Source organism: Mastigoproctus giganteus, chromosome 5 (assembly GCF_048544385.1).
Source record: "Mastigoproctus giganteus isolate SK-2022 chromosome 5, ASM4854438v1, whole genome shotgun sequence".
Taxonomy (NCBI): domain Eukaryota; kingdom Metazoa; phylum Arthropoda; class Arachnida; order Uropygi; family Thelyphonidae; genus Mastigoproctus; species Mastigoproctus giganteus.
This window is the reverse complement of record NC_143579.1, coordinates 218,722,885-218,748,831: the sequence shown is the minus strand read 5'-3', so window position 1 is coordinate 218,748,831 and position 25,947 is coordinate 218,722,885. Positions and strand designations below refer to the sequence as shown.

Sequence of the window (25,947 nt, the reverse complement as noted above, 5' to 3'; positions counted from 1 at the left end):
TATAGATAAATTCAATGAAAAAGACTAGTGAAACTCAAGCAGTTTCTCCTGACATTTCTAGAGGCTTTTGATCATGTTTGGCATAAGTTTCCATCTTATGGATAAAACCTGAACCACAATTATGGACTTCTAGCCTTCATAAAAATGGAAAAGAAGAAGTAATCTTAGCCAGAACCTGAATAGGTCACACTCACCACACACACATCTATATCTGCTTACAGGAAATAATCCTCCTCAGTGTGTGCACTGAGGAGGATTATTTCCTCCTCAGTGCACACACTGAGGAGGAAATAATCCTTGAATGAAGCTTGTTCAACAACGCTAGACAAACAGCTTTTAGTTTCATTTCAGATCTACAGCAACCTCTGTCTCTCAATAGCATCATAGGTAAAGAAGCAAATCTCTCTGAATCCTTTCTCTATTTAAAACAAATTCAAATGTGTGACTGTTTCTAATTGCTACATAAGCAGTTCTTATAAGTAAAGTCAATTGATTTGGGAGGCACAATGGCCTAAGTTGCCCTTGCACCAGAAAACACCACAACAACAACTATTTTATGGAAACTGTTTTTTGCAATTGGGTATGCAGTTTTCTCTCTCTCTCTCTCTCTCTCTCTCTCTCTGCTGCACATGATGGTAGATGGCTTTGAATATCTTCACCAATGCTGGTGTTTCCCAAGTTCAGTTCTTTCACCCACTCTTTCCTTCTTGTATATTAATGACCTTCTAAACCTGACTGGAAACCTTATCCATAGTTTTGCAATGATAAAACATTGCATTCCACCTTCCCCTATATACACTACTTCAAGTTCTCAAATATGCAACACCAATTATTTAAATACTGAACTCAAAGTAATTCTCCAATGAGGAAAGATAACTTAGTTAATATGAACCCTTCTAAAACTTAGCCTTCTTTTATATCTCACAAAAAGGAGTCTACTTGCGATTTGCAATAGCTATGGTGTGGAGATTTTGATTTTTTGATTTTGATTTAAGAATTCTTGGCGCAAGAGCTACTGCCGCTAAAATGCGCCTGTAAAATTTTATATTTTATATAATGGTTTTGTTTTAATTCGTATATTGCTGCTAATGATTTCCAAGAGTAACAGAGAATGACTATAGCTTGCTTTAGAGATAATATTTAGTTTTATATTTGATTATAGTAATTTATTTTCTTGAGGAACTGAAAAACATCTGCTATATTTTTTCTATCTTCCAGTATGGTTTTGAGAGTGAGGGAGTGATGTTTGTTTAGCTCTTTGAAGGAGTTTCGGCGCTCATCTGCAAAAGCTGGACAAGTAATCAGTACATGTTCTACTGTTTGTTGTATGTGACAGATAGGGCATTGAGGGGGATCCTCTCCTCGCAAAAGATAAGAGTGACTGAAATACGTGTGTCCTATCCTTAACCTAGCAAGTATCACTTCATCGCGTCTATTTTTCTGAATGCTGGATTTCCATGGTTCGAGTAATCTTTTAATCTGGTGCAATTTGTTAGTGGTAAGTACTTGCCATTGCTGCTGCCAGTGATGTATCCCACTGTGATCAATAACGTGTTTATAGTCTGAGAAAGGGATATATTCTGATGCAGAAATATTGTTGTTAGCTTCTTTGGCAGCTCTGTCTGCTTGCTCGTTACCATGTATTCCGACATGGCTTGGGATCCAGCAAAATCTAATGTTACGACTTTGTTCAAGAAGTTTTGATATTTTGTATTGAATCTGCTGTTGTAGAGGATGTTTGTTAGAACTGATATTTTGTATTGCCATCATGGAACTACGGGAGTCAGTAAAAATTATGCTGTTTTGAAAACTTGAATGGTCGATTTCATCTAGTGCTAACATAATGGCTTGCAGTTCTGCGGTATAAATGCTACAGTCTTTTGGGAGTTTTTGGGCCAATGTGATATCAGAAAAGTAAACTGCTGCTCCCACATGAGAATCAGTTTTGGATCCATCTGTATATAGAAAGCAATGATCTGAAAATTGTGCCTTATAAGCAGCATGCAGCTGTTGATGGTTTATATGAGAAAGGATTTGTTTGCTTGAAATGTGGAAGGAGGAGTCACATAAAGGTTGTCTGATTATCCATGGTGGAGTAGACTGCTTCGTCAGCGGATTTATGTTATCTAGGTTAAGCTCTCTACCGAGAAGGTTTTTTAATCTCACATTCGCAGGTTTATTGATTCTTTGTTGTTGCTGATAATGTTGTTCCCATTCAGAAGCAAAAAGAGTTTTCTGTAGAGGGTGGTCTGGTAAGGATTTTATTTTAGCTGCATAAGAGAGTAATTGATTTTGTCTTCTGATTTGCAGAGGAGGTTCTTGAGCTTCGGCGTACAGGCTCTGCACAGGTGAGGTGCAGAAAGCTCCAAGGGCTAAACATAATGCGCAGTGATGTACCGGGTCGAGCCATCTCAGGGCACTAGGTCTTGCCGAGTCATAGACTGGGGCACCATAGTCTAGCTTGGACCGAATGAGAAGGCGATATAAACGTAGTAGGATTGTCCTGTCTGCTCCCCAGGATATAGCGGATAGGACCTTCAAGATGTTCATTTTCTTCAAACAGTGGACTCTTATGTGACTGATATGCTCTAGGAAAGTCAGTTTTTTGTCAAAAACTAATCCTAAGAAACGGACACTATTTTTAACCGGGATGATCTGTTCTTTCAGCCTGAGTTCTGGGTCAGGATGGAGATTCCTTTTTCTGCAGAAATGTATACATGCAGTCTTTTGTACCGATATTCTATATCCATTTCTTTCTGTCCATTTTATGACTCTGTTAATGGCTACTTGCAATTGCCGTTCTATTGTCCTCATATGCTGCGCTTGATAAGAAATGCTGAAATCATCAGCATAAACTGTTGTAAAGATATTGTTTGGGATTTGTTCTATTATTGTACTGAAGTGGACTGCAAAAAGTGTGGCACTAAGTACAGATCCTTGAGGGACCCCTTCTTGATAAAATATATTGGAAAGTGTATTGTTCATTCGAACTTGGAAGGTCCGATTCTTAAGGAAATTGTATATGTAGAGGGGTAGATGTCCTCTAAGGCCAAGTTGATGTAACCTTTTAAGTATACCATATTGCCACGTGGTATCATATGCCTTTTGGATATCAAAATTAACCATGACTTGGTGTTGTTTCCTGGTTTCCTGAGAAAAGCATTTCTTACTTGATTTTCCAGTTGTATAAGTACATCCAAGGTACAGCGATTTTTTTCTAAAGCCAAATTGTTCTGGGTTGAGAAGATCATTATTTTCTAGATACCATGTCAGTCTATTGTTGACCATTTTCTCTAAGATCTTGCCTAAGCAGCTAGTCAAAGCTATGGGACGGTAGTTCTGTGGGTATGAGAGATCTTTTCCCTGTTTTGGGAAAGCTAGTATTATTGAGTGCCATTTGTTTGGGAAAGAATTTTCAAGGTATATTTTGTTGTATAGATCTAACAGGGCTAATTGGGACTGTTCATCTAACTATTGTACCATTGCATAATGGATTCCATCAGGACCGACTGTGCTGTGTTTCACCTGTAGCAGAGTTTGTTTTAGTTCTGCTGCCGTGAGTGGCAAGTTGTATTGTTCACACTGATTGGTAGAAAAGTTTAATTTTATTTTTTCGGCCTCTTTCTTGTACGTTTTGAAAGCTGTGGGGTATGCACAATTAGCAGATGTATTCGAAAAATTTTCAGCAAGCACGTTGACTATATCTAAGGTGTTTGTAATCAACTGTCCCTTCCAATTTAGCAATGGAGAGTGGTTTAATTGAGAATTGTTGGTCATCCTTCTGATCTTTTTCCAGATAAGTGTAGCTGGTGTGGAAATAGTTATAGTGGATGCAAATTTCATCCAAGCAGCTTTTTTGCTTATTTTTTGCACTTTCCTGACCTTGGCTATGGCTCTCTTGAATTGTATCAGATTTTCTGTTGTTGGATTTTTGCGAAAAAGGTTCCAGGCTCTATTTCTCTCTTTTTTAGCTTCCCGGCACTCTTTGTTCCACCATGGTTTTGGATATATTCTGATGTTAGAAGATGTTTTAGGTATTGTCTTTTCCGCAGCTTGAAGCATACTATCAGTAACATAGGCTACTGATGTTTGTACTGATTCTCTTTTAATAATGTTGCGGTCTAGCTTGGCTAGTATCCTGAATGTTTCCCAATCTGCATCATATATTTTCCATCTGGGGTGCCTATTGGCTTGGTATGGCGTTTTTTCCATGATTTTCAAAATAATGGGGTAGTGATCACTGCTCAATGGAGTCTCGTGCACGCTCCATTTAGTCATAGGGAACAGTGTTGGGGAACAGATTGATAAGTCTATTGCAGAACTGCTTTTTGATGGAAGGTGGAAATATGTGTGTGTGCCGTCATTTAAAATCATTAGGTTGTTCTCGACAATTAATTTTTCTATTTGCTTACCCTCCTGGTCTATTTTGTGATCGCCCCATAGTGGGTGATGTCCATTTAGGTCACCTAAGATGCAGAATGGAGGTGGTAGTTGAGTGATCAGCTCTTCGAAATCCTTAAATCGGAATTCTTGATTAGGGGGTAGATATACTGAGGCTATGGTAATATTGAAGCCTATTGCTAGACGGGCTGCAACTGCTTCTAATGGTGTGTTCAATGGTATTGTTTGGGAAGGGACATGTCTGTTAACTAGTATTGCAACTCCTCCTCTCGCTGTTCCATTCGTTATGCGATACTTTCTATATGTGATATAATTTTTGATTATACTATTGTCCTGTGGTTTTAAATAGGTTTCTTGTAGGCAGATGCTTAGTGGGTGGTACTGGGTGATGAGATCTATAACATCATTAGTGTTTGAGCGAAAACCTCGACAGTTCCATTGGATAATCGTATCTGTCATTTGGGGTTAGATGTTCCCTCAGTTTGCTTCCTTGGGGCTGATTTATTTTTGTCTACCTTGGTTTTGTCTTTTTTTGAAAAATAGGGTCTACCCGTATCCATTTCTTCTTCAGTAAAGATTTCGAGAACTGGTTCCTCTCCTTGGTTTCTTGCATCCGTGTCCATTTGTTCTGCAATCTTTTTTCCTGTACTACCTATCTTTTCTTTGTTTGCTTTCCTTCTTACATTTTCTGAATTATCTGGTGGGAAAGATAAAGGAGTATTGATAATCTTTTCTTGTTTTTGTGATGGAGATGGTTTGTAAAACTCACGAACCCATTCTGAGATGGATTCTCCTGGGGGGATTGTAACATCCGTTTGTGTGCCACAACATTTTGAATTGGGTATTTTAATTTCCGGAGCCTTTTTGATTGTGGTAATCTGCGCATAAGAAGGTTTGTTTGCTATATTTATTGTAATTACCTTTTTGGCTTCCTGATATGAAACTCCATTTTCTGCTTTGTATTTTTGTATCATTTTTTCCTTCTTCCAAATTTCACACTCCCTTGAATATGCAGTATGATCTCCTTTACAATTTACACATTTATGGTTTCCAGCTGTGCAAGTAGAAGTGGCATGTTCTTGCGAACCACAGTTTCCACATGTTAATTTTTGGGGCTGTCTGTGAGTGACCAAACTTCTGACAGTTGAAACAACAGAGAGGATTCGGGATGTACGGTCTTATATTGCAGTGTAGATATCCAGATTTTACTGATCTGGGTGATTTAGGCGTGTTGAAAGTGAGTATCAGATTCCTGGTGGGGGTGATTATCCCTTCTTTTTTAATTGTAATTCTTTTAACACTGATGACTCCTTGTTCCTGAAGTTCCATTTGAATTTCCTCTTCGGGCACATTTAGAAGGTCCCATTCCGTAATGACACCTTTTGAAGTATTTAATGTATTGTGCGGGGATACTATTACTGGTATTCCTGCAAAGGTTGTCATTTGTAATAATTTTTCTGAGTGTTTAGCATTGGCCGTTTCTACAAAAATGTCACCTGATTTTAGTCTTTTAACTTGTTTTGGTGTGCCGACATAACTCTCAAGAGTCTTTTGTATGAGAAAGGGTGACAATTGTCCTACCGCTTTCTCAGTATTTGAGTGTACAATAATATATGTTGGAGAAATTAAAACTTGAGTCAGTTTTTAATCTCTTTGTGGAGACAGAATCATTTCTATCGCCTTTTCTGATTGCCTTAGAGGTGTCTCCGAAAGAACTAGATTTCTCATATCTTGGATCAGTTCTCTTCGAGTCCGTTGACCCAGTGGATTCCTGGGTATTGGAGTCAGTTCGCTCCATTTCGCCCTGAAAGGGAGAGCTTTTTCCTTCCAGGTTACCGGCCACGCCACGTGGAGGCAGGAGCAGTGCCGCCCTGTGACCAAGCACTAGGTTAGTAATTAAGATATAACAGAAAATAAAAGGGAAAGAGAAGGTTGCTTTCCTTCTTAATCTAGTAAAGTTGCTTTCTTTACTATGGATTATTTAATTGTGTGTTAATAAATGCTTTAAATAAGGAAACGATTTCTACTTCAAGAAAGAGCGCTAATTCAGAGCAAAAAGTCACTTGATCACAGAATCGCTTGGCACTTGGGGCCATAAAGTTAGGTTTAATGAACAGTTTGTCCAAGCCCTGACTAAAGGAGGAAATTTTTCAAGTATGTTTGCACTAAATTCCTATCGCTTACATATAAAAAAAAACCAAAGCAGGTATTTTTGATGGATCTCAAATTAACAAGATACTGCTAGACTCTGTATCTGAAGAATCCATGAACCAAACTGAAAGAGACTTTGGAATGGCTTTAAAATTTAATACACATTCAGATTGTCTCATAATCCAAACACTGTTATTATTATGAGATGATTATGAGTGACTGAAATGCTGGAGAAGTTCAGAAAACTAGGCTGCAATATGTGTTACAGTATGCTTCTTGCACTTTCATCTCAACTATATCCCAGAAAATTTAGGTAGTTTAAGTGAAGAGCATGGGGAAAGATTCCTCAGGATATAAAAGAAAAGGGAAAAAAGATACTAAAGGGGATGGTACACCCAGAGTTCCTAATAGTCCCACTATCATGAAGGTGAAAGCAGAGGACTTGGTTGTCACAGAATGACTGCACTATACTGATATTCAGTCCACTTGACTCATGAGTAGGACCTGAATGTCAGTTCCACCAGTGTTTAAGACTCACAGGTAGCAAAGCCCTAATTGTTATAACTGTGAGAATGTATGTGACAAGCCTCAGGAAACAATTTGGAATATCCTCTTTCTGATCTTCTCTGGCTTAAAATTTCTTTATCCCATTCTGTCAAATGCACCTGTTGCCTCTTCTCCCATCTCAACTCTTTGACTTCTTTTCTTAAAATTTGCTAATTGGGAGCGTGAACAGGAACAAGTTGCTCACGTTCTGCTTGGCTGACTCTATCCTACAAGACTAGTGACCCTCAGAATGCCATTACTAAACAGCAGGTCCACCTGGCAAATCAACGGGGAAAAAACAGTACTACCACATCCACAGATCATTCTTCCCCTCCCCTCTTCAACTAAAATTGTAGCCAGGCAACAGCTACCAAGAAATATCTAAAAAGAACCCCTAATACAACAGGAGTCCCATTCCTGAAAGACATTTACAATTTCTTTGTCTGCGATCTTTAGGCAAGTTTCTCATTCAGTTACTTTATTTTCACCATGCTTCCAAGGCATAAGTAGTCCATTTTTAATATTTTGCAATTTAATTGACACTCAGGAAGAAACTATAGAGTTCTGAAATATTTGCCTCATTTAAAATGAATGCATTTTTAAGAATTAAAATCTTCCAAATTAATATTAAAGAAAATGGTGTAGTGACAATTTATTTAAAAGTTTATTCCTGCATTGTTCATAACATCCTTGCAAAAAGTGCAAATATACGAATAGCAAATATCATGATCTTTGCAAAAGATGATACAATTAGGAAAACTGATTCCAATTTAAAAAGATCAGCCACTACAACAAAGACACTAATGTTCAAGTATTTCAGTCCCACTACAACAGTCTCAAAATTTATACAGTAGACTCTCAATTTTCCGGGATAGATGGTAAAAAACAAATCCCAGATAATCGATTTTCCGGTTAATCCAAAAATACAGAAGTCCCCGACATACGTAAGAGGTATGTTCCAGGACTTCTTACTTCGTTGAGTTTTACATAACTCGGGAATGAACAGTAACATATTGACAAATCTGAATTCAGCACGATACTTGTTAATGTTTGACCATTTTAATACATTCTTATTAGTCCCCCCCCCCCCCAATCGATCACTTTCCTTTTGTTGGTAGATGTACTAGTACCATTGTCACTTATTCTCTTAGTTGGCACCATGATAATGGCCGAAATGAAATTTTCTGTAAAGAACTTCACATGGTTAAGGCAAAAACTCACTATTATCATCCCACACGAACTCATATTTTACAAAAGCACATTTCTGGAGGTCAATAAAAAACAATTTGCACTTTCCATTTTATTGGGCATTTCTGTTAGCACAATCTATTATAAACGGGTAGTAAACTCGATCTTATTGCATTTGCAATAATACCGATAGCTGGAATTATGTGGGTTTTTACGTTATTATGGTGAAGTGCGTAACCCCTTCAATGAAACCTTCAGTCATATAAAAAAACCCATAAATAATTGTAAGAATATTCTCCTTTTTTTTCTCCTATTTTTTTGCTTGTGCAATTTGTGCGTGCCGCGATCGTTGTTATTATTATTATTTTTATTTATTTATTTATTTTTGTTGTTTTAAATATTACAATCCTAAAAATAAAAAAATAAAAAATTGAGTGAAAACAAATTTACATAAATCTGTAGTTGCATAAGTCAGGGACTTACTGTATCGAAAAATGTTCAGCAACCTACGTAAAAAATATGGCGATAGATAAAAAACTTACCACGTACTACTCGTGTGTCCAATACGATGCTTCCCTTTATTTTTTGCGATGTCCATTTTAAATCGAATAGCTTCCCTTTATTTTTTACAATGTCGTGTATGGTTTGGTCACCAACATTATAATGGTTCATTAGAGATTTAACGGATGCACCATTTTCAAACTTTTGAATAATTTCAAGTCTTTGTTTAACTGAAAGTGCAACTCTTTTGCATTTATCCATCATTTTTGCGATTTCTAAATAAAAAAAATATATTTACTATAAAAATTTTGACATCCCTGACATAAATAACGAAACAAAATTTGCCCTTTTGCGGTGTGATGGAACACAACAATCGATGCAACGCACTAAAACAAACCAAACATTTGGTCTCTTTTTTTTCTTTCTTTCTTTCTTTCTTTTTTTTTTTTTTTTTGAGCGGTGGGTGCGAATACAGCAGGGGTTGCAAGATAATAGGAACATTAATCCAATGAAGACACAACGCCACTTCTTGTCGCTTATATGCGACTTGAAAAAATATCTGTTTATACCTATTCTACTTATTACTTGAATTTTATGATTTCTGTGGTTGATTTTTTTGATTTTTTTTTTTGATTTTTTTTTATTTGGAGTCTTGAAGTGTCCCGGTTAATCCCAGTAAATCATGTACTTATTTTTAAATCATAAATAATTACAAAAAAAAAACACCATTAAAAGTAACAATACCTGTCCTTGTAGTTAATTACTATATCTAATAATTTCTTCATCTGTCTTGTAAGCTTAGGTGGATTGGGTGCCATCTTCTCAAGTGGGGGTCTTCCTCTTCTCTTTTTTTGTTTTGGTTCATCAAGTTCAATCTCTCGCTTTCGCCTTTTTGGCTGTGTTGTTTGTTGCCTTTTTTGTTTCCTCCTAGTTTCCATTTCTTCCAAATTTCCTTCTTCTATGGCCTTAAAAAAAAAAGAAAAAATGATGCACTAATGTGAAAACAGAATTACTCATTCAGTAGCAAGTACTTAAAATATCATTCTAGAATTGTATAACACAAGTTTTTTGTATCAGAAATTTTTAGTTTAAAATTCTTACAAAAAGTTAGTGATTGTGTGTGTGTGTGTGTGTGTGTGTGTGTGTGTGTGGGTGTGCGTGCACACATGCACACAATTACTTATCCAGCAACACACACGTACACATGTCCATTCGTTCTTTAAATTTATTCAAACTAACCATTATAACACAAACTTGAAATTCATTCAGCAATTGATTACCCTGGGCTGACTGCCAATTTCTGCGCATCTATTCTTCAACCATTTGCTCTCAATTTAAATCTGTCCCCTTGTATGAGTTTCATCTAAAGACTAAGTATGCCATCAGCATTTAGCTTACTTGATCCTTTTAAAACCTTATACACTTTAATTGGGTCAACACATAGATACCTAGTCCCCAGAAACCAAAATTTACAAAACCCCTGTCCTTCTTAGTAGGCTTACCTACAGATCTCACACACCATTGAATTCATATTTCGTTTTACTTCCTTACATGACTGAAGGAGCTGCACTGCTACAATTTTCTCACAAAAAATGCATTAATTTTGCAGATACTCAATCCAAATCTTTGGCTGATTTCTTAGAAAATAAATTTGGACTAACGTTAAATACTTCTAAGTCTGTATCGACTACTAAACATGAAACTATAATTGATGCTGTGTTTCAAAGACATTTACACTGTTTACAATCTCAAGTGTACATATCATATTTTAGCTATCACAAACCCATCGTAAGTAAATTACCTATTGAACATGTATTGCAACCTCAAATTCATGAAACTGCCAAAAAAAAAAAAATTAATTAATTAAAATAATAAATGCTTTAAAATGTTAAAAAAAAAAAAAAATGTGTTCAGATTCTTTTCATTCCTAAAACCCTTTAACCTTGTCCAAGTCAAGGATGTTTTGACATAAAATAAAACATCTTTCATGAATACAGGGTAAACACGTTGCTTTTTTTTTTTTTTTTTTTTAGCTGTGTGTCACTGATGACCGTTTTGAAGCAAGTATCATGTCAGACATATAGATTGAACAGCGATATGTAATTAATTATTGTCAGATGAATCTTAAATGCAATGGAAACAGTTAAATAGATAAATGAAGCATATGGTAATGATTATCTTAGCAGGATGGCCATATTCTGGCATCATTTGCCAGACTCATATCCAAATGGCCTCTTAGGCTTTCAGACCACATGCCAAATATTCACAATCTGTGCCTATTTCTCAACCTGGTCTTGGTTAATTAATATCACAACGAAAAGTCAACTCTGGCTAATAACAAAATACTAGAAGTAACGACTTTTAGCCTCATGGTGGGGACGACATCTCAGTCCCCAAGAGAGCAGGTTTCCTTGGATGGTAGGTCGCCCCATCCAGGAAACCTGCTCTGGCATCTCCCTAGAGAAATTATAACAAAATTATAGTGATTATTAATCTTAACAAAGTATCAAGCCTAGCTTAACACTTACAATCTAACAAGTGACGTAAGGGGGAACACACAAGAGCAGACCCCCATCACACAACAAAGCATCTGACATCTAGATTGCTATATCCTTCTGCCGCCATCTGCAAACAGGGCCACAATTTCTAGATTCAATCTGAATTGTTCTTATCACTGAAGGCAGAGGAACCCCTCCACCCATGCAGCAGGACACTTAGTCTCCAGTTAAAGTGATAAATGAAGTGTGTAATAAGTGTCTTGGCAGGCCAGCCATATTCTAGAGTGACCGAACTTTCTGGTGTGAAGTTTCTATATCAAGGCAATGCCAGGCACCGTAAAGTTGGTGTTTGGTAACAGCTTTTTATTCCAGTTTTGTACAGAGAGATCTCAAGCTGCCATGGGTGCCAAAGTTCCGTCACATCTCTGTTATTCACCAGGCTTAGCCCTGTGCGATTTATTCTTTAATTACACATCTGAAGAAAGCTCTGAAAGGCAAGCATTTCGCATCCGCCGCCACAACGGAAGTACTTCGCAGTCTTTTGAAATATGGCTTGCAAGAAGCATTTAATGCATGGTTATGACAGTGGTGAAAGTGTAAAGTTCAAGAGAGAGTATTTTGGGAAGGAGAAATCTACAGATGATGACAACTAAGATAAGATCTTGCACATGTCTACAAATTAGATGATCACCCCTCGTATTTACCATGATTGTAATATTATTGTACATGTACCTGTTCTTACTCTTAGTTACCCTAATGCAGCCCATATATTTACTTGTTCCATGATGACCCACAGCAGCACTTGAAATGTCTGACACCTTGCTTTCTAGGCTGCTACATTTCCAACAAAAGCAGTGCAAAAATCACTTTCACCCCTGCCTGTGGCTCTAGTTAACCTATTAGTCTGTATATCCCCCCCTACACATTATCAGTTTTCTGACCGACCTAACAATGCTTAAACAGCATCAGAAAATAACCTTGCACCCCTTCTATTTAAGGGCACTGGTGAGCTGTGAATATTTTAATGGGCTCGCAGTTTTTCTGACTTTCTACTGAGTAAATCTGATCGGTCATGGAAGTGACGTCATCCACGGCTTCCACCAGAGGCGCTTCCCATGCTCGCACTACTAGTTGTTTGTTTGTTTCGGGATTTATTGGGCGCATCGGCAACTATGACCATAGTGCACCAGCACTACTAGTAGTGTGATTAGAGCACGCTATGCATTTTTTTGTGACCGGTATGATATCTTGAGTCGGGGGGGGACGGATGTGTCTTATTACCCCCTTAACCAGGAGTATAAGTGAATGTGTAAAACGTTCCTACGTCTATCTAAAATAATAAAAAAAAAAAACTTTAAAAACTTGGTCATCATGCCTAGCCTTACGATGATAACTGGATATGACAGTGTCTGGAGTTATAACTTTATAGAACTTTTGAATAGTATGACATCCCAATCATGATTCCTGAAGTTACTACTGCAGTAAGCATGATTGCAACAATACAAATATTTGTCAACAATTTCTTTTTTTCATCTCACATTTTTGTTACATTCCATTGTTAGGTGCCCCTAACAGCTGCGTATGTCACTTCAACTACAAGATCAGTATATCAATCGATGCTGTTTTCCAGAGACATTTAGATACACTGCAATCACAAGTATACATCTCTTAGTTTAGTTATCATAAATCCATTGTATCTTGTCTTCCAGAAATTATAAAAATTTGTGAATGATCAATAAAATATTTTCAATAAAAAAGTTATTTTATTTTGTAATCAATATATACAAATCAAAATACCTAAAAGAAACATGAAGGATGTTTTCCATAAACCATCTACCGCATGTGCCTGGCACATGCGCAACTTTTTTTATTAGTCTTTTTTTATTAACAACTAGGGAAACATAATGGATACATTTTTTTCATGATAAAATTTTAATATTGCAAATAAAAAATAATATGAAACAATTCCCATATCACAAATAACGTAAATACTATCAAAAACATACCACAATATAAAAACACATATTACATAAAAAATAAACTTTTTAGTTTGTTTTTTATGTAATTCCATATCACAAAAATTACAGATTACATGAAAAAAAATTATTACACAAATATTAAAAAAATTTATTCTAAAAATTGCCATATACAATTTACTTCTTTATTAATGTTCTTCTGATTTGCTCACGATAGCTGAGCAATGATTACGGGGGAATCATTTTACGTAATTAGATCAAATTAAAGCAATGGTTTTCCATTTAGATGTATGGTCATCATAATCTTCAACGTGTTAAATTGTCACAATATTATTCATTACGCAGAAAGCTCACTCAGCTTCAGCACTGCTAATTGCAATGGTTTTAATGATATTTTCTGGCTTTCTTAATTAAAAAGGGAATTTCACTTGATTTTAAAGATAAACTGCCTTCGACAAAATCTCTAAAATCATTAATTTTTATTTCATAAATTTTTTTTTTTTTTTTTTTTTTTTTATGTGAACCCCAAACACGAGAGGTATCAGAACCTAAGTACTTAGTAAGGTGCTTGGGTTGGAGGTTGAAAAGACGAAAACAACGATTTCGGGTAGCATATGTTTAAAATAGACCAATTAGCTTGTTATCCCACATCTACAAGTTGTTCACAAGCGTCATTACTAACAGATTAGAAAGAATACTTGATGAGAATCAACCGAAAGAGCAAGCTGACTTTCGGACAGGATTTCCAACTATGGATCAAGTTCACATAATGTCACAGCTAATGGAGACAGAAAATGAATATAAAACACCATTATGTCTGGAATTTGTGGATTATGAAAAGGCATTTGACTCCATATAGCATAAGGCAATGTTTTGAGCACTGGAAAGACAAGGCATAGATACCCCATATATTATGATTTTGAAGAAAATATGAGAACGCTACCTCTTTTATTAGACTAGACAGTGGTTTTCAGCCAAGGTGCTGCAACAACATTCCAGGGGGTGCCACGTAATTTGGGTTTAAGTTACATAAACTTATTACTTTTTTAAATTTATATGTTTATTTCATTATAAAAAGGTGTACAGTATCTTTTTAATTTTGGGATGATCTATAATTGATGTTTACTTAGTACCTCTATTTTATTAAAGAATAAAATTATTATATACTATATATATTATATATTATGAAATTTAATTTGTATAATTATATTATTGTAATAACTATCATATATATAACATATATTTTTAATATTAGATATATATGAGTGAGTAAACACACACACACACACACACACACACACACACACACACACACACACACACACACACACACACACACACACACACACACACACACACACACACACACACACACACACACAATCGGATCTAACAGGCAGAAAACTGAGTAGGGGTGCCGTTTTTTTAAAAAAAGGTTGAAACCACTGGACTAGACAAAGAGAGTAGTAAATTTAAAATTGAGAAAGGAGTTCGACAAGCAGACACAATATCTCTGAAGCTGTTTACTGCTGCCCTTGAGGAAGCTTTCAAAAGATTAGACTGGTCACAGAAAGGAGTCAATGTTAATGGAGAGTACCTAAACCATTTACAGATGAGATTGTGGTCATAAGCCACGATCCCACAGAATTAGAGGAAAATCTTAATCAGTATCGCAGAGTTAGTAAGGATTTTGGACTAAAGATGAATATGGCTAAAACAAAAGTAATGATGAACAAGTTTGCCATAGAAAGGGATGTAATCATTGAAGGAGTAGTAATTGAAAAGTTGGAGTCATATACTTATCTGGGACAAGTCATCAGCTGTAATAACAATAAATGGCTGGAAGTCAAGAGAAGAATAAATTTTAGATGGATAGCATTCAGGAAATATAGTCGCATACTGAGGAGCAATATCCTGAATTTGTCAGAAATGTAAAATAATGAATCAATGTATACTACCCACCATGGAAGTGAAACTTGGGTACTCACCAAAAGAATGGAAGAGATGCTGAGAACGAAATAGCAAAGAATGGAAGGAATTTATTGGGAATCAGACTGTTAGATAAGAGAAGCACATGGATTAGGCAGCAACCTCAAGTAAAGGACATTCTTATAAAAACTAAAGAACTAAAATGGTCTTGGGCAGGACACATAGCTTGAAGACATGATGACAGATGGACTAAGAGAATAACAGAATGGTACCCAAGAGGAGCTAGAAGAAAACCTGGAAGACAATGACAGGGATGGACAGATGAAATTCATGAGTTTATGGGTAGTAAACGGATGGCCATTGCACAAAACAGAAGGAACTGGAAAGTTGCTGGAGAAGCCTTCATCCTGAAGTGGATTGAAAATGGCCGATGATGATGATGTTTAAAATTTCTTTTAATGGTATCATTATTTTCCTTATTTAATTTAAAATCACACTGTTGCATTAATAACTTATCCTTTAAAGATAAAACAATGCATTTAATAACTTGTCATGCGGTAATTTTTTTACTTCTGATTTTGATTCCTTCAAATTCTTTTCCACTTCAACATACTCTGAATTTTAGCTTCATAATTTCCTTCAGAATTTTTCAAATTAGCAAATAGCATTGATAGTTTGAATAATTAATTTATATGCTTTTACCATTGTGATTCTGTAAAGCTTCTGAAAGGTAAGAGAACTGCTGCAGGATAGCGATCATTAGTGCTAAATGGTTACGAAATTTCAAATTTAAAAGTTGATTTAATAATCTGGAATATTTAACTTCTGATTCAAAATGTTTGCACAAAGCGGGATAATTCCCCCAACCCACAACTGCCATTCGCAAGCTACAAGCTGCTCATCGTGGCCCAAACACACGACTGATCTTTATAGTTTCCACATCGAGTTCTTTAGCAATCAACCTTAATTCGCGCTGGTTTTTTTGGAGATTGGTGATACAGCTTTTTTTTTTTAATTACTGCCTGTATGCCATTATATTTTAGAACGTTTTATACACAGTGAAAGCCTCGACAAAGTTTCAAAATCTACCAACATTTCATCTTCGTAAAGTTTATATAATTTCTTAGTTGACTCAACCCCCCCCCCCCCACTACGTTGCTACTGTCACTAGTTCTTTGAATATTGTGCAAAATGACGGAATCACACGGATATTCAGCTACTGTGACCATGTAAACATAGACAGAAGAAACTTACTGGAAGGCATGGATCACTCACTTCTCCGAAAAACATAGCCTGTTTGTCGGAGTAAAGGGGAACCAGAGGATTGTCCGTGTCGGGAATCTTCTTAATCCTCTGACTGGCTATGGAAAGCATATTGACTAGTGCGACTTCTTGGTATGTGACTGCACAGGTTTTACAGATACCACTAACATTGTGAAACGGTAATCCCTTTCACCCTTAATTCACACTTTGTAATTACCTAAATTGCCTAAAGGCCAGAGGTGAGAACAATGCATACAAAGTTGAAACTCGTTACATTTCTAATCTTTTTTTTGTGATGGTATGTTACATTAATGACTAGCGTCACAAATAGAAATATAAACAAAAGATAGATATTTATTAATAGTTAAGGCAAAGCTAAGTAATATTTGACAGGTGCTCTCAAAATATTCCAAAATGAGCATTTGGAACCTTTATACAACAGTTTTGGTAAACGCGACAATTATGGCTGAAATTTTATCAGAAGCCCTTAATTTGCTTCAGTTTATCATTTTAAATGGAAAAAAAAAAAAAAAAATGAAAAGTTCACCAGGTGCAAACTAATATTTAGTTGAACTGCCCTCTGGCCTTGATGACAGCAGCACACTGTCGAGGCACTGACAAAATCAATTTTTGAAGATAATCAACTGATAGTTCATGATTCCAAACACGAATTATGGATTCCTGAAGTTCACAAAGGGTCTTTGGTTTCTTTCTGGCAACTGCAGATTCCACATGATGCCAACAGTTCTCTATAGGATTCAGGTTCAGGCTGTTTCCTGGCCAGCTAACAGTTGTAACGGACCATTCTTCCAACCATTTTTTCACCTGTAACAAATGTAAACACATTACTGCCGAACCTCTAATGCAGAAATGAAGTTAAAATAACTACAGAAGTGCCTACTTACACTTTTTGCCCGATGACAAGGAGCAGAGTTGTCCTGAAGGATGCAGTTACTTGGCAGGTTGAAATGGTCTCTAATGGTTGACAGCAATTTGCCTTCCAATATAGCCAGGTATCCATTGGCATTTACGGAACTTTTATAAACTGCAGGTGACCTACTCCGTGATATGAAATGCACCCCCATATCATTTGGCTGGTAGGGAATTTCACTGTAGACACCATACAGTCTGGATGGTATTCTTCACCACGTCTACAGGGAATCGTTTGTGTCCCATCAGAGCCATGCAGGTTGAATTTCTTCTCATCCGAGAAAATAACTGACTTCCACTGCTTGGAGGTCCATTTGACATGCTCTTTACACCAAATTAATCGAGCCTTTTTCATTTTTTGTGTGAGGAAGGGCTTCTTCTTAGGATGATGGACTAAAGAAGTCCATTTTTGAAGAAGCATCTTCTGACTGTTACTGCACTTGCTACCACTTCTGTATGTTCTTCCCATTCTCTTTTCAGCTCAGACGAAGAAGTTTTTAAGGCATAAGCACTTCAAAATGCAGTCCTGTTTTGGCGTAGAGTCTCGTTTGCATCCGGTTCCTTTTTTCCTATCAGCAGAACAAGTATTCTTGAGTTTGGAAAGAAATCTACTCACTGTCAACTGATTACAAGACATTCTATAAGCAATATGATGGGAAAAACATCCTTCCTGATGTAAAGCAACAACAGCACTCTTTCTTTGTGGTGTCAACTGCACGTAACTCGCCATCCTGACACAAGCAAGGAATGACTGCAACTCTTGCATGCCTCCGTAGCCAGGTGGGCAGGAGCAGCAGTGCGTAGCACACACTTCTTGATTGGACCGGGGTTTGAGCCTGTGACCACCACCAAATACAGAGGATGCGGAAAGGTCAGGGAATGACCTTTCCGCATATCCCCGGAGCAATATGGCCTTAGTTGCTAATGATCCTAAAAACCAAATAACAACAGCAGCAGCAGCAACTCTTGCAGAGCATACTTATATAGCTGATGAAATATTACGTCATCACCTACGCGTGTCAATTTTATCTGGTGCAATCCTGTAAGGAATATTGCCATATACTTATGTTATTCTGATGACAATTACAATTTTAAGGGGTGATGCACTTTCTTTGAACACCAGGGTATTTTAAATGTAATTACAAAGGGGAATTCAAAAAAATTTGCTATAAAGAAGTTCGTTAAACAGAGGTCCGACTGTAATTAAATCAAAAATGGCAATTTTAAAATACATAACCAATAGATTGTGCCATTAAAATGCTGGGAATGGGGCCATCTTGCCCCACCGTAGTGTTAGCTCTGGATACTCAATAACTGCATTAAGGATTTCATTTGTAAAATAAATTATTGTCTCAACAATGGGCTCGCATATTTAAAAAAAATAAATAAATAACAATGTGCCACACTATAGCTCACTACTGTTTAAGGGTATCAATTTCTTTAAAAACAGTCTCTTCTGTTAACAAACACAAAAAAATTGCACATGCTAAGAAAAATTCTACCCAATTTGCCTTGCACAGTTTCTCCAGGGCTAAATTGACTGAAAAGGCTCTCAACATGTACTCCCTACTATGGTGTCTGGGCAGAATTGCACACACTTTCAAATTTAACTGTAACTCATGAATTTTTTTTCAACATTGTATTTGTTAAGTAAGTTAGCAGATCTCCCACTGTCCATGTTATTAGTTCCAACATTGTACAACAATATCATCTTTTTTGTGCACTTAAAAGATATCTGCTCCACAACATCATCTGTTTTAGCCCAAGGCAAACAACATACCCTGTTTCTATTCCATCTATCTTTTGCACAATATACTTCCTGTTTCACTGACAACAGAGTCACTAACAATAACTACCTCTTGTAGGACCAGTGCATTCTGACTTTGGGATTGTTTTTCCCAAGTTTATGTGTGTCTCTGATGCACAAATGTAAGCTGTGGTGTTGAATTGGGCAGTTCAGAGCATGATAGACTTCCATTTTAATTCCTTCGAAGACATCGACCTTATTGTTCAAGTTCTCATAAACACTGAATACTGAGTTTGTACCTGAGATACTAATTTCACATTCTTTGCAGCGAACACACACACAAAGGCACCCGTCTTTTTTGGCTGCATCATGATTCGTTCCAGATTGGTCCGCAAACGTTGCACAGGCAGCACATTTTGTAGGCCCTGATTTTATGAGAATTGTCCCTTTCAGTTTCCCCCTGAGCCACAGAACTCCCAATATTTTGGGTCTGCTTGCTTTGCTGCTCTAGTCTGAAGCACGATTTTTGTTTAAATTCAATTTAATTTGAAAATACTATACTAAACTAATAGATACCTTAGTTCAACAATATGTATTATGCTATCAAGTTTACAATATACATATTACGCTATACCACTACATTTGTAGCATTTTACATTAGTTATAGCCTTACAAGAAATAAAATTTCTTACATAAAAACAAAAAATATATGCCAACCTACATGATTAGGATGTTTGAGTACATATTTACCACAATTAAAAGCCTACAATTTCACTACTGTGTACTTCACTACAAGTTAGGTGATACTATATTCGAGCCAAATCATCGATACAAAAGTTATGTGAATATTAAGCCATAACTTACAAAATCTCTAAGGCAACTCCGTAGTCAGGTGGGCAGGAGCAGCAGTGCATAGCACACGCTTCTTGATTAGACCAGGGTTCGAGCCCATGACCACCAAATACGGAGGATGCGGAAAGGTCAGGGAATGACCTTTCCGCATAGCCCTGGAGCAAAATGGCCTTAGTTGCTAATGCTCCTAAAAACCAAATAACAACAACAAAATCTCTAGCTACATTTAAAAATAAGCTAACAAATGTGACTAGGACTATTAAGCTATTTACTGAACACTAAGCTATTTACTGAACACTTTTCTTGAGTTAACATATGTTAACTCAAGAAAAGGGTGAAATTTTCCAAAAAATTTCTGTTTCTAAGAGCTCAAAATTTTTCAACTTTACAATTCGTAGCCTCAAACAATCTCCTACTAAATTTTCCTCTATTTATGTACTATCGTTCCTCAAACAATATATAGTTTTATATGTGTTTTAGCACAGATTATTCAAAATAAGTCTACAATGAAATTTGAAGGCTAAATTTGGTTCTGCAACTTTTGAATAACTTGTCTAATTTGAAAAGACTAACAAAACTGTAACACATACATCATTATAATGAAAATTTGCTAGTGTACTGCATATATTTTCATTATACAGTATATGGTACTTTTAAATTTTACTTTTCTATTCATTTCCCCAAGACCTGCATGTGGAATTAGAGAATTTATGAAGGATTTCTTTTTGTCCATTTCTTTCCATTTCTTTTTCCATTTCCATTTCTTTTTGTCCATTTTTTATGTACACACTTCCTCGTTACATACATTCCTTTTGTTTACACAAAGCTTACACTAGAGGTAGAAGAGGTTTTCATTTACAATGGAGACACTGTTCACTACTGATTAAAACACGTTGTTCCCAAGTCAGGTGCTGTGCATTGTCTGTATGTATACACACACAATTTGAGACAGAATGATAGAGAATTGACAGAATGAGAGAAAAATATGTTTCTGAGAAATAATTTTGCATCAGAGGATTTAAAAAACATCAGCAATTCTTAAGGAATTTACAAAGTATGTGAATAACATTACTATAGGGATAAATGTGGTAATATTACTATGATTTATGAAAAAAGAAAATGCTAACCCATGTAACAAATACAGCAAATTCCTAAGCAGTTATGGTTGAACTTGGCAAAGTACAATTCTGATTGGCACCTCCGTAGCCAGGTGGGCAGGAGCAGCAGTGATAGGCTTCCATTTTAATTCCTTCAAAGACATCCACCTTATTGTTCAAGTTCTCATAAACACTGAATACTGAGTTTGTACCTGAGATACTAATTTCACATTCTTTGCAGCGAACACACACACAAAGGCACCCCTCTTGGCTGCTTCTTGATCACACTCTTCTTGATTAGACCGGGGTTCGAGCCCGTGACCACCAAATATGGAGGGTGCGGAAAGGTCAGGGAATGACCACCGCATATGCCCGGAGCAATATGGCCTTAGTTGCTAATGCTCCCGAAAACCAAATAACAAACAAACAATTCTGATTCTATGAACCAGGCCATCTAAATATCTAAAATAAAATAAAATACAGTGGGCGCACTTAATGTGATCACTTCAGGGCACAGCTTAATTGATAACAATAACCAAAGAAACAAGAATGCAGCTCCTTAAATAGGCCTCTGAGGTTGGGTATGTTCATATTACGTTCTTAGCGTTTTTTCACCAACCTTTCATGGAGTAAAATAAAATTAAAATTAAAATAAAATAAAACAAAGCAAATCTTGATAACTATATTTACAATAACCTGTATTTACAAAACAAATATACGGATTACAATATTAAAAATATATTAAAACACAAGATTAAAATGCATTAAAATATACTAAGTTAAAAGCGATAAAATCCCGTAGCTTTCAAAGGCTCCAGCCTTCTTCTTCAGCAGTACTCTCTATTATTCAGTACACCTTTAAATATCAGCAGGGTAATGGTAGGCATCACATGTTTCCATTCTCACGTGTTCCGCTCTCTTGCATTGTGGAACCGGAAGTGGCTCGAACGGAAGTCGTACGGAACCGCTCATCCTTTTTTAGGATAATAGTCTCTAAAAGGGGGTGAATCCGTACACCCCTATCCCTATTAATGTTGGTTGTAGAGCTGATCCGCAAACTCTCGAGCCACTTACGGTCCCAGAACCTATGCGCCCGATCGGTAATAGTGGCATCGTCTGGGGAGATCTGGTGTTGCTTCTCCCAAAAATGTTCGGCCACGGCGGACTTGTCATATTCCGCATTTCTTATTGCTTTTTTGTGTTCCCCCAGACGATCTTTGAGACGACGTTTTGTCTCTCCTACATAACATTCCCCACAATCCGGGCATCTAATATTATATACGACCCCACTAGCATCCTCTTTTTGAATGGGGTCCTTAACTTGAGACACAACTGTGCGCAGCCTACGTCCCGGAAGCTGCACACAGCGTGTCTGATATTTTCTTAATACTCTAGTTATATAATCCGTCAAGCCCGGATAATAGGGAATGTATGCAGTAGATACTGGTATAAAAGATTCATCTCTCCTCTGATTTTCATTAATAAATTTATCTATAATCCTCTGGGGGTAACCACATTTAGTAAGATCCGCCGTGACACGTTCATACTCTGCTTTCCTATCATCGGAGTTACTGCAATGTGATTTCGCTCTATTAATTAGCGTTCTTATCACACTGTTCCTATGATGGCTGGTCAGGGCTGAATTATAATGCGTATATTGCCCTTTACACATCGTTTTTCTAAAGACTTTTGTCTTTAACTGCTGGTCTTCCCTACAGACCAACACATCCAGGAACGGCAGAACTCCTCCATCTTCAACTTCCGATGTAAATTGTATGAATTGGGAGAAGCCATTTAAGATATTCAACACATGATCTTCACTCCCCTTCCGAACAAATGTAAACGTATCATCCACATACCTTTTCCAGGGGCGCATAGGGAGAACACTAGCATTAAATATTCTTGTCTCGAGCTCCTCCATAGCTAGATTTGCTATAATTGCGCTAATGGGGGAGCCCATAGCTGTACCATTAACCTGCTTATATATAATGTTATCAAAAACCATAGTGTTACTTGAGAGGCACAATTCTATACCCTTCTTAATATCTTCTGGATTAAGTTGCGTCCTAGTATTTAGGGTAGTATCCCTCTGTAAAACTATATTTGCACACCACACTCCATGGTCAATAGGAATACAAGTAAATAACGATTTTACATCAAATGATATCATAACTTCATCCTCTTCTATACGCTGGCTACCAATAAAGTGCACAAATTCTTTACTATCCTTGATACTATATTCAGAGAGTCCTACTAGTGGAGACAATAGTTTGGCTAGGAAACCCGAAAGTGCGTACGTCGGACTACCTATAAATGAAACTATGGGTCTGAGTGGCACGTCTACTTTGTGGATTTTGGGTAAGCCATAAAAGCCATTCCTATTGACCATGGAGTGTGGTGTGCAAATATAGTTTTACAGAGGGATACTACCCTAAATACTAGGACGCAACTTAATCCAGAAGATATTAAGAAGGGTATAGAATTGTGCCTCTCAAGTAACACTATGGTTTTTGATAACATTATATATAAGCAGGTTAATGGTACAGCTATGGGCTCCCCCATTAGCGCAATTATAGCAAATCTAGCTATGGAGGAGCTCGAGACAAGAATATTTAATGCTAGTGTTCTCCCTATGCGCCCCTGGAAAAGGTATGTGGATGATACGTTTACATTTGTTCGGAAGGGGAGTGAAGATCATGTGTTGAATATCTTAAATGGCTTCTCCCAATTCATACAATTTACATCGGAAGTTGAAGATGGAGGAGTTCTGCCGTTCCTGGATGTGTTGGTCTGTAGGGAAGACCAGCAGTTAAAGACAAAAGTCTTTAGAAAAACGATGTGTAAAGGGCAATATACGCATTATAATTCAGCCCTGACCAGCCATCATAGGAACAGTGTGATAAGAACGCTAATTAATAGAGCGAAATCACATTGCAGTAACTCCGATGATAGGAAAGCAGAGTATGAACGTGTCACGGCGGATCTTACTAAATGTGGTTACCCCCAGAGGATTATAGATAAATTTATTAATGAAAATCAGAGGAGAGATGAATCTTTTATACCAGTATCTACTGCATACATTCCCTATTATCCGGGCTTGACGGATTATATAACTAGAGTATTAAGAAAATATCAGACACGCTGTGTGCAGCTTCCGGGACGTAGGCTGCGCACAGTTGTGTCTCAAGTTAAGGACCCCATTCAAAAAGAGGATGCTAGTGGGGTCGTATATAATATTAGATGCCCGGATTGTGGGGAATGTTATGTAGGAGAGACAAAACGTCGTCTCAAAGATCGTCTGGGGGAACACAAAAAAGCAATAAGAAATGCGGAATATGACAAGTCCGCCGTGGCCGAACATTTTTGGGAGAAGCAACACCAGATCTCCCCAGACGATGCCACTATTACCGATCGGGCGCATAGGTTCTGGGACCGTAAGTGGCTCGAGAGTTTGCGGATCAGCTCTACAACCAACATTAATAGGGATAGGGGTGTACGGATTCACCCCCTTTTAGAGACTATTATCCTAAAAAAGGATGAGCGGTTCCGTACGACTTCCGTTCGAGCCACTTCCGGTTCCACAATGCAAGAGAGCGGAACACGTGAGAATGGAAACATGTGATGCCTACCATTACCCTGCTGATATTTAAAGGTGTACTGAATAATAGAGAGTACTGCTGAAGAAGAAGGCTGGAGCCTTTGAAAGCTACGGGATTTTATCGCTTTTAACTTAGTATATTTTAATGCATTTTAATCTTGTGTTTTAATATATTTTTAATATTGTAATCCGTATATTTGTTTTGTAAATACAGGTTATTGTAAATATAGTTATCAAGATTTGCTTTGTTTTATTTTATTTTAATTTTAATTTTATTTTACTCCATGAAAGGTTGGTGAAAAAACGCTAAGAACGTAATAAGAATGCAGCTGTTCTGTGTTATTTATAGATGTAGAGAGGAAGTGTGTATATAAAAAGGTGGAAGTGGACAAAGAAAACATGACAATCAAGGAATACAAAATACTTTAATTTGACTGTCCACTATTTCTTCAAGGACATCATCAATAAAAATGAAACTGTTATTGTTTCTGGATATACATACAAACTATTACAAACAAATAATGAAAATATTAAAATAAAGGCAAGAATTAGAAAAGGGTTAATGGTTTACTGTAAAACAGTCAGATTGGCATGAGAACAGATACAGTACTATCTTTCACAATCATTTCCACTGCATATGTGTAAACTGTAATAAGGCAAAAAAGCAATAACAAATCCAAATCACTGATTACAATACATATAATTTCTTCTATGTATCGGTATATGTCTGATTGGGACCTCATAAAAACGATAACATTACATGGATGATAACTTTATGATCATTCATATTGTGAACATGAATGATCACAATAAGCAACATGCATGGCACTATATAAATAATTTACATTTTTTCTGTCAAACTTTTCCTTTGTTTGAATCTTCACACCCACACTTGGTTTTGTTTCTTCGGTTTTTAGTTATTTATGTTAAATGTTTTTATTATAATTCAGTTTTGATGTTAATTTGCATATTTGGATTTGTTGGCTGCTTAGGACAACATTTAACTTTATATTTTGTTATGTTTGCACTTTTAACTTATAGAGGGCATAATGTTTATTGTCCAGCAGCAGCGGGAGTTTCCCCTACAAACTGAAATGCAATACAAACTCTGTAAATTGTAAGTTTGCATTGTGCAGTGTTGGGTTATGTTGGTCTGTTGTTTCTCTGGCATTTGGCCACCAGGGACCTTGCAGGACCCTGCATTTCCATTCAATGCCTTGGGGAGCCAGCTGGGTAGAGTAGGAAAGAGTTCTCTGGCGGGGGTGAACCC

General features: G+C 36.7%; 1 protein-coding gene across 7 annotated transcripts in view; it reads right to left on the bottom strand.

Moving 5' to 3' along the window:
• brm (ATP-dependent helicase brm) overlaps nucleotides 1-25,947 on the bottom strand; it is a 714,323-nt gene that overhangs the window by 136,163 nt on the left and 552,213 nt on the right. For all 7 annotated transcript variants that reach the window (XM_090374387.1, XM_090374383.1, XM_090374382.1 and 4 more), the window contains one exon: nucleotides 9,532-9,752. In XM_090374387.1, coding sequence (XP_090230513.1) covers nucleotides 9,532-9,752 — 221 coding nt within the window. The remainder of the gene's footprint in view (nucleotides 1-9,531; nucleotides 9,753-25,947) is intronic.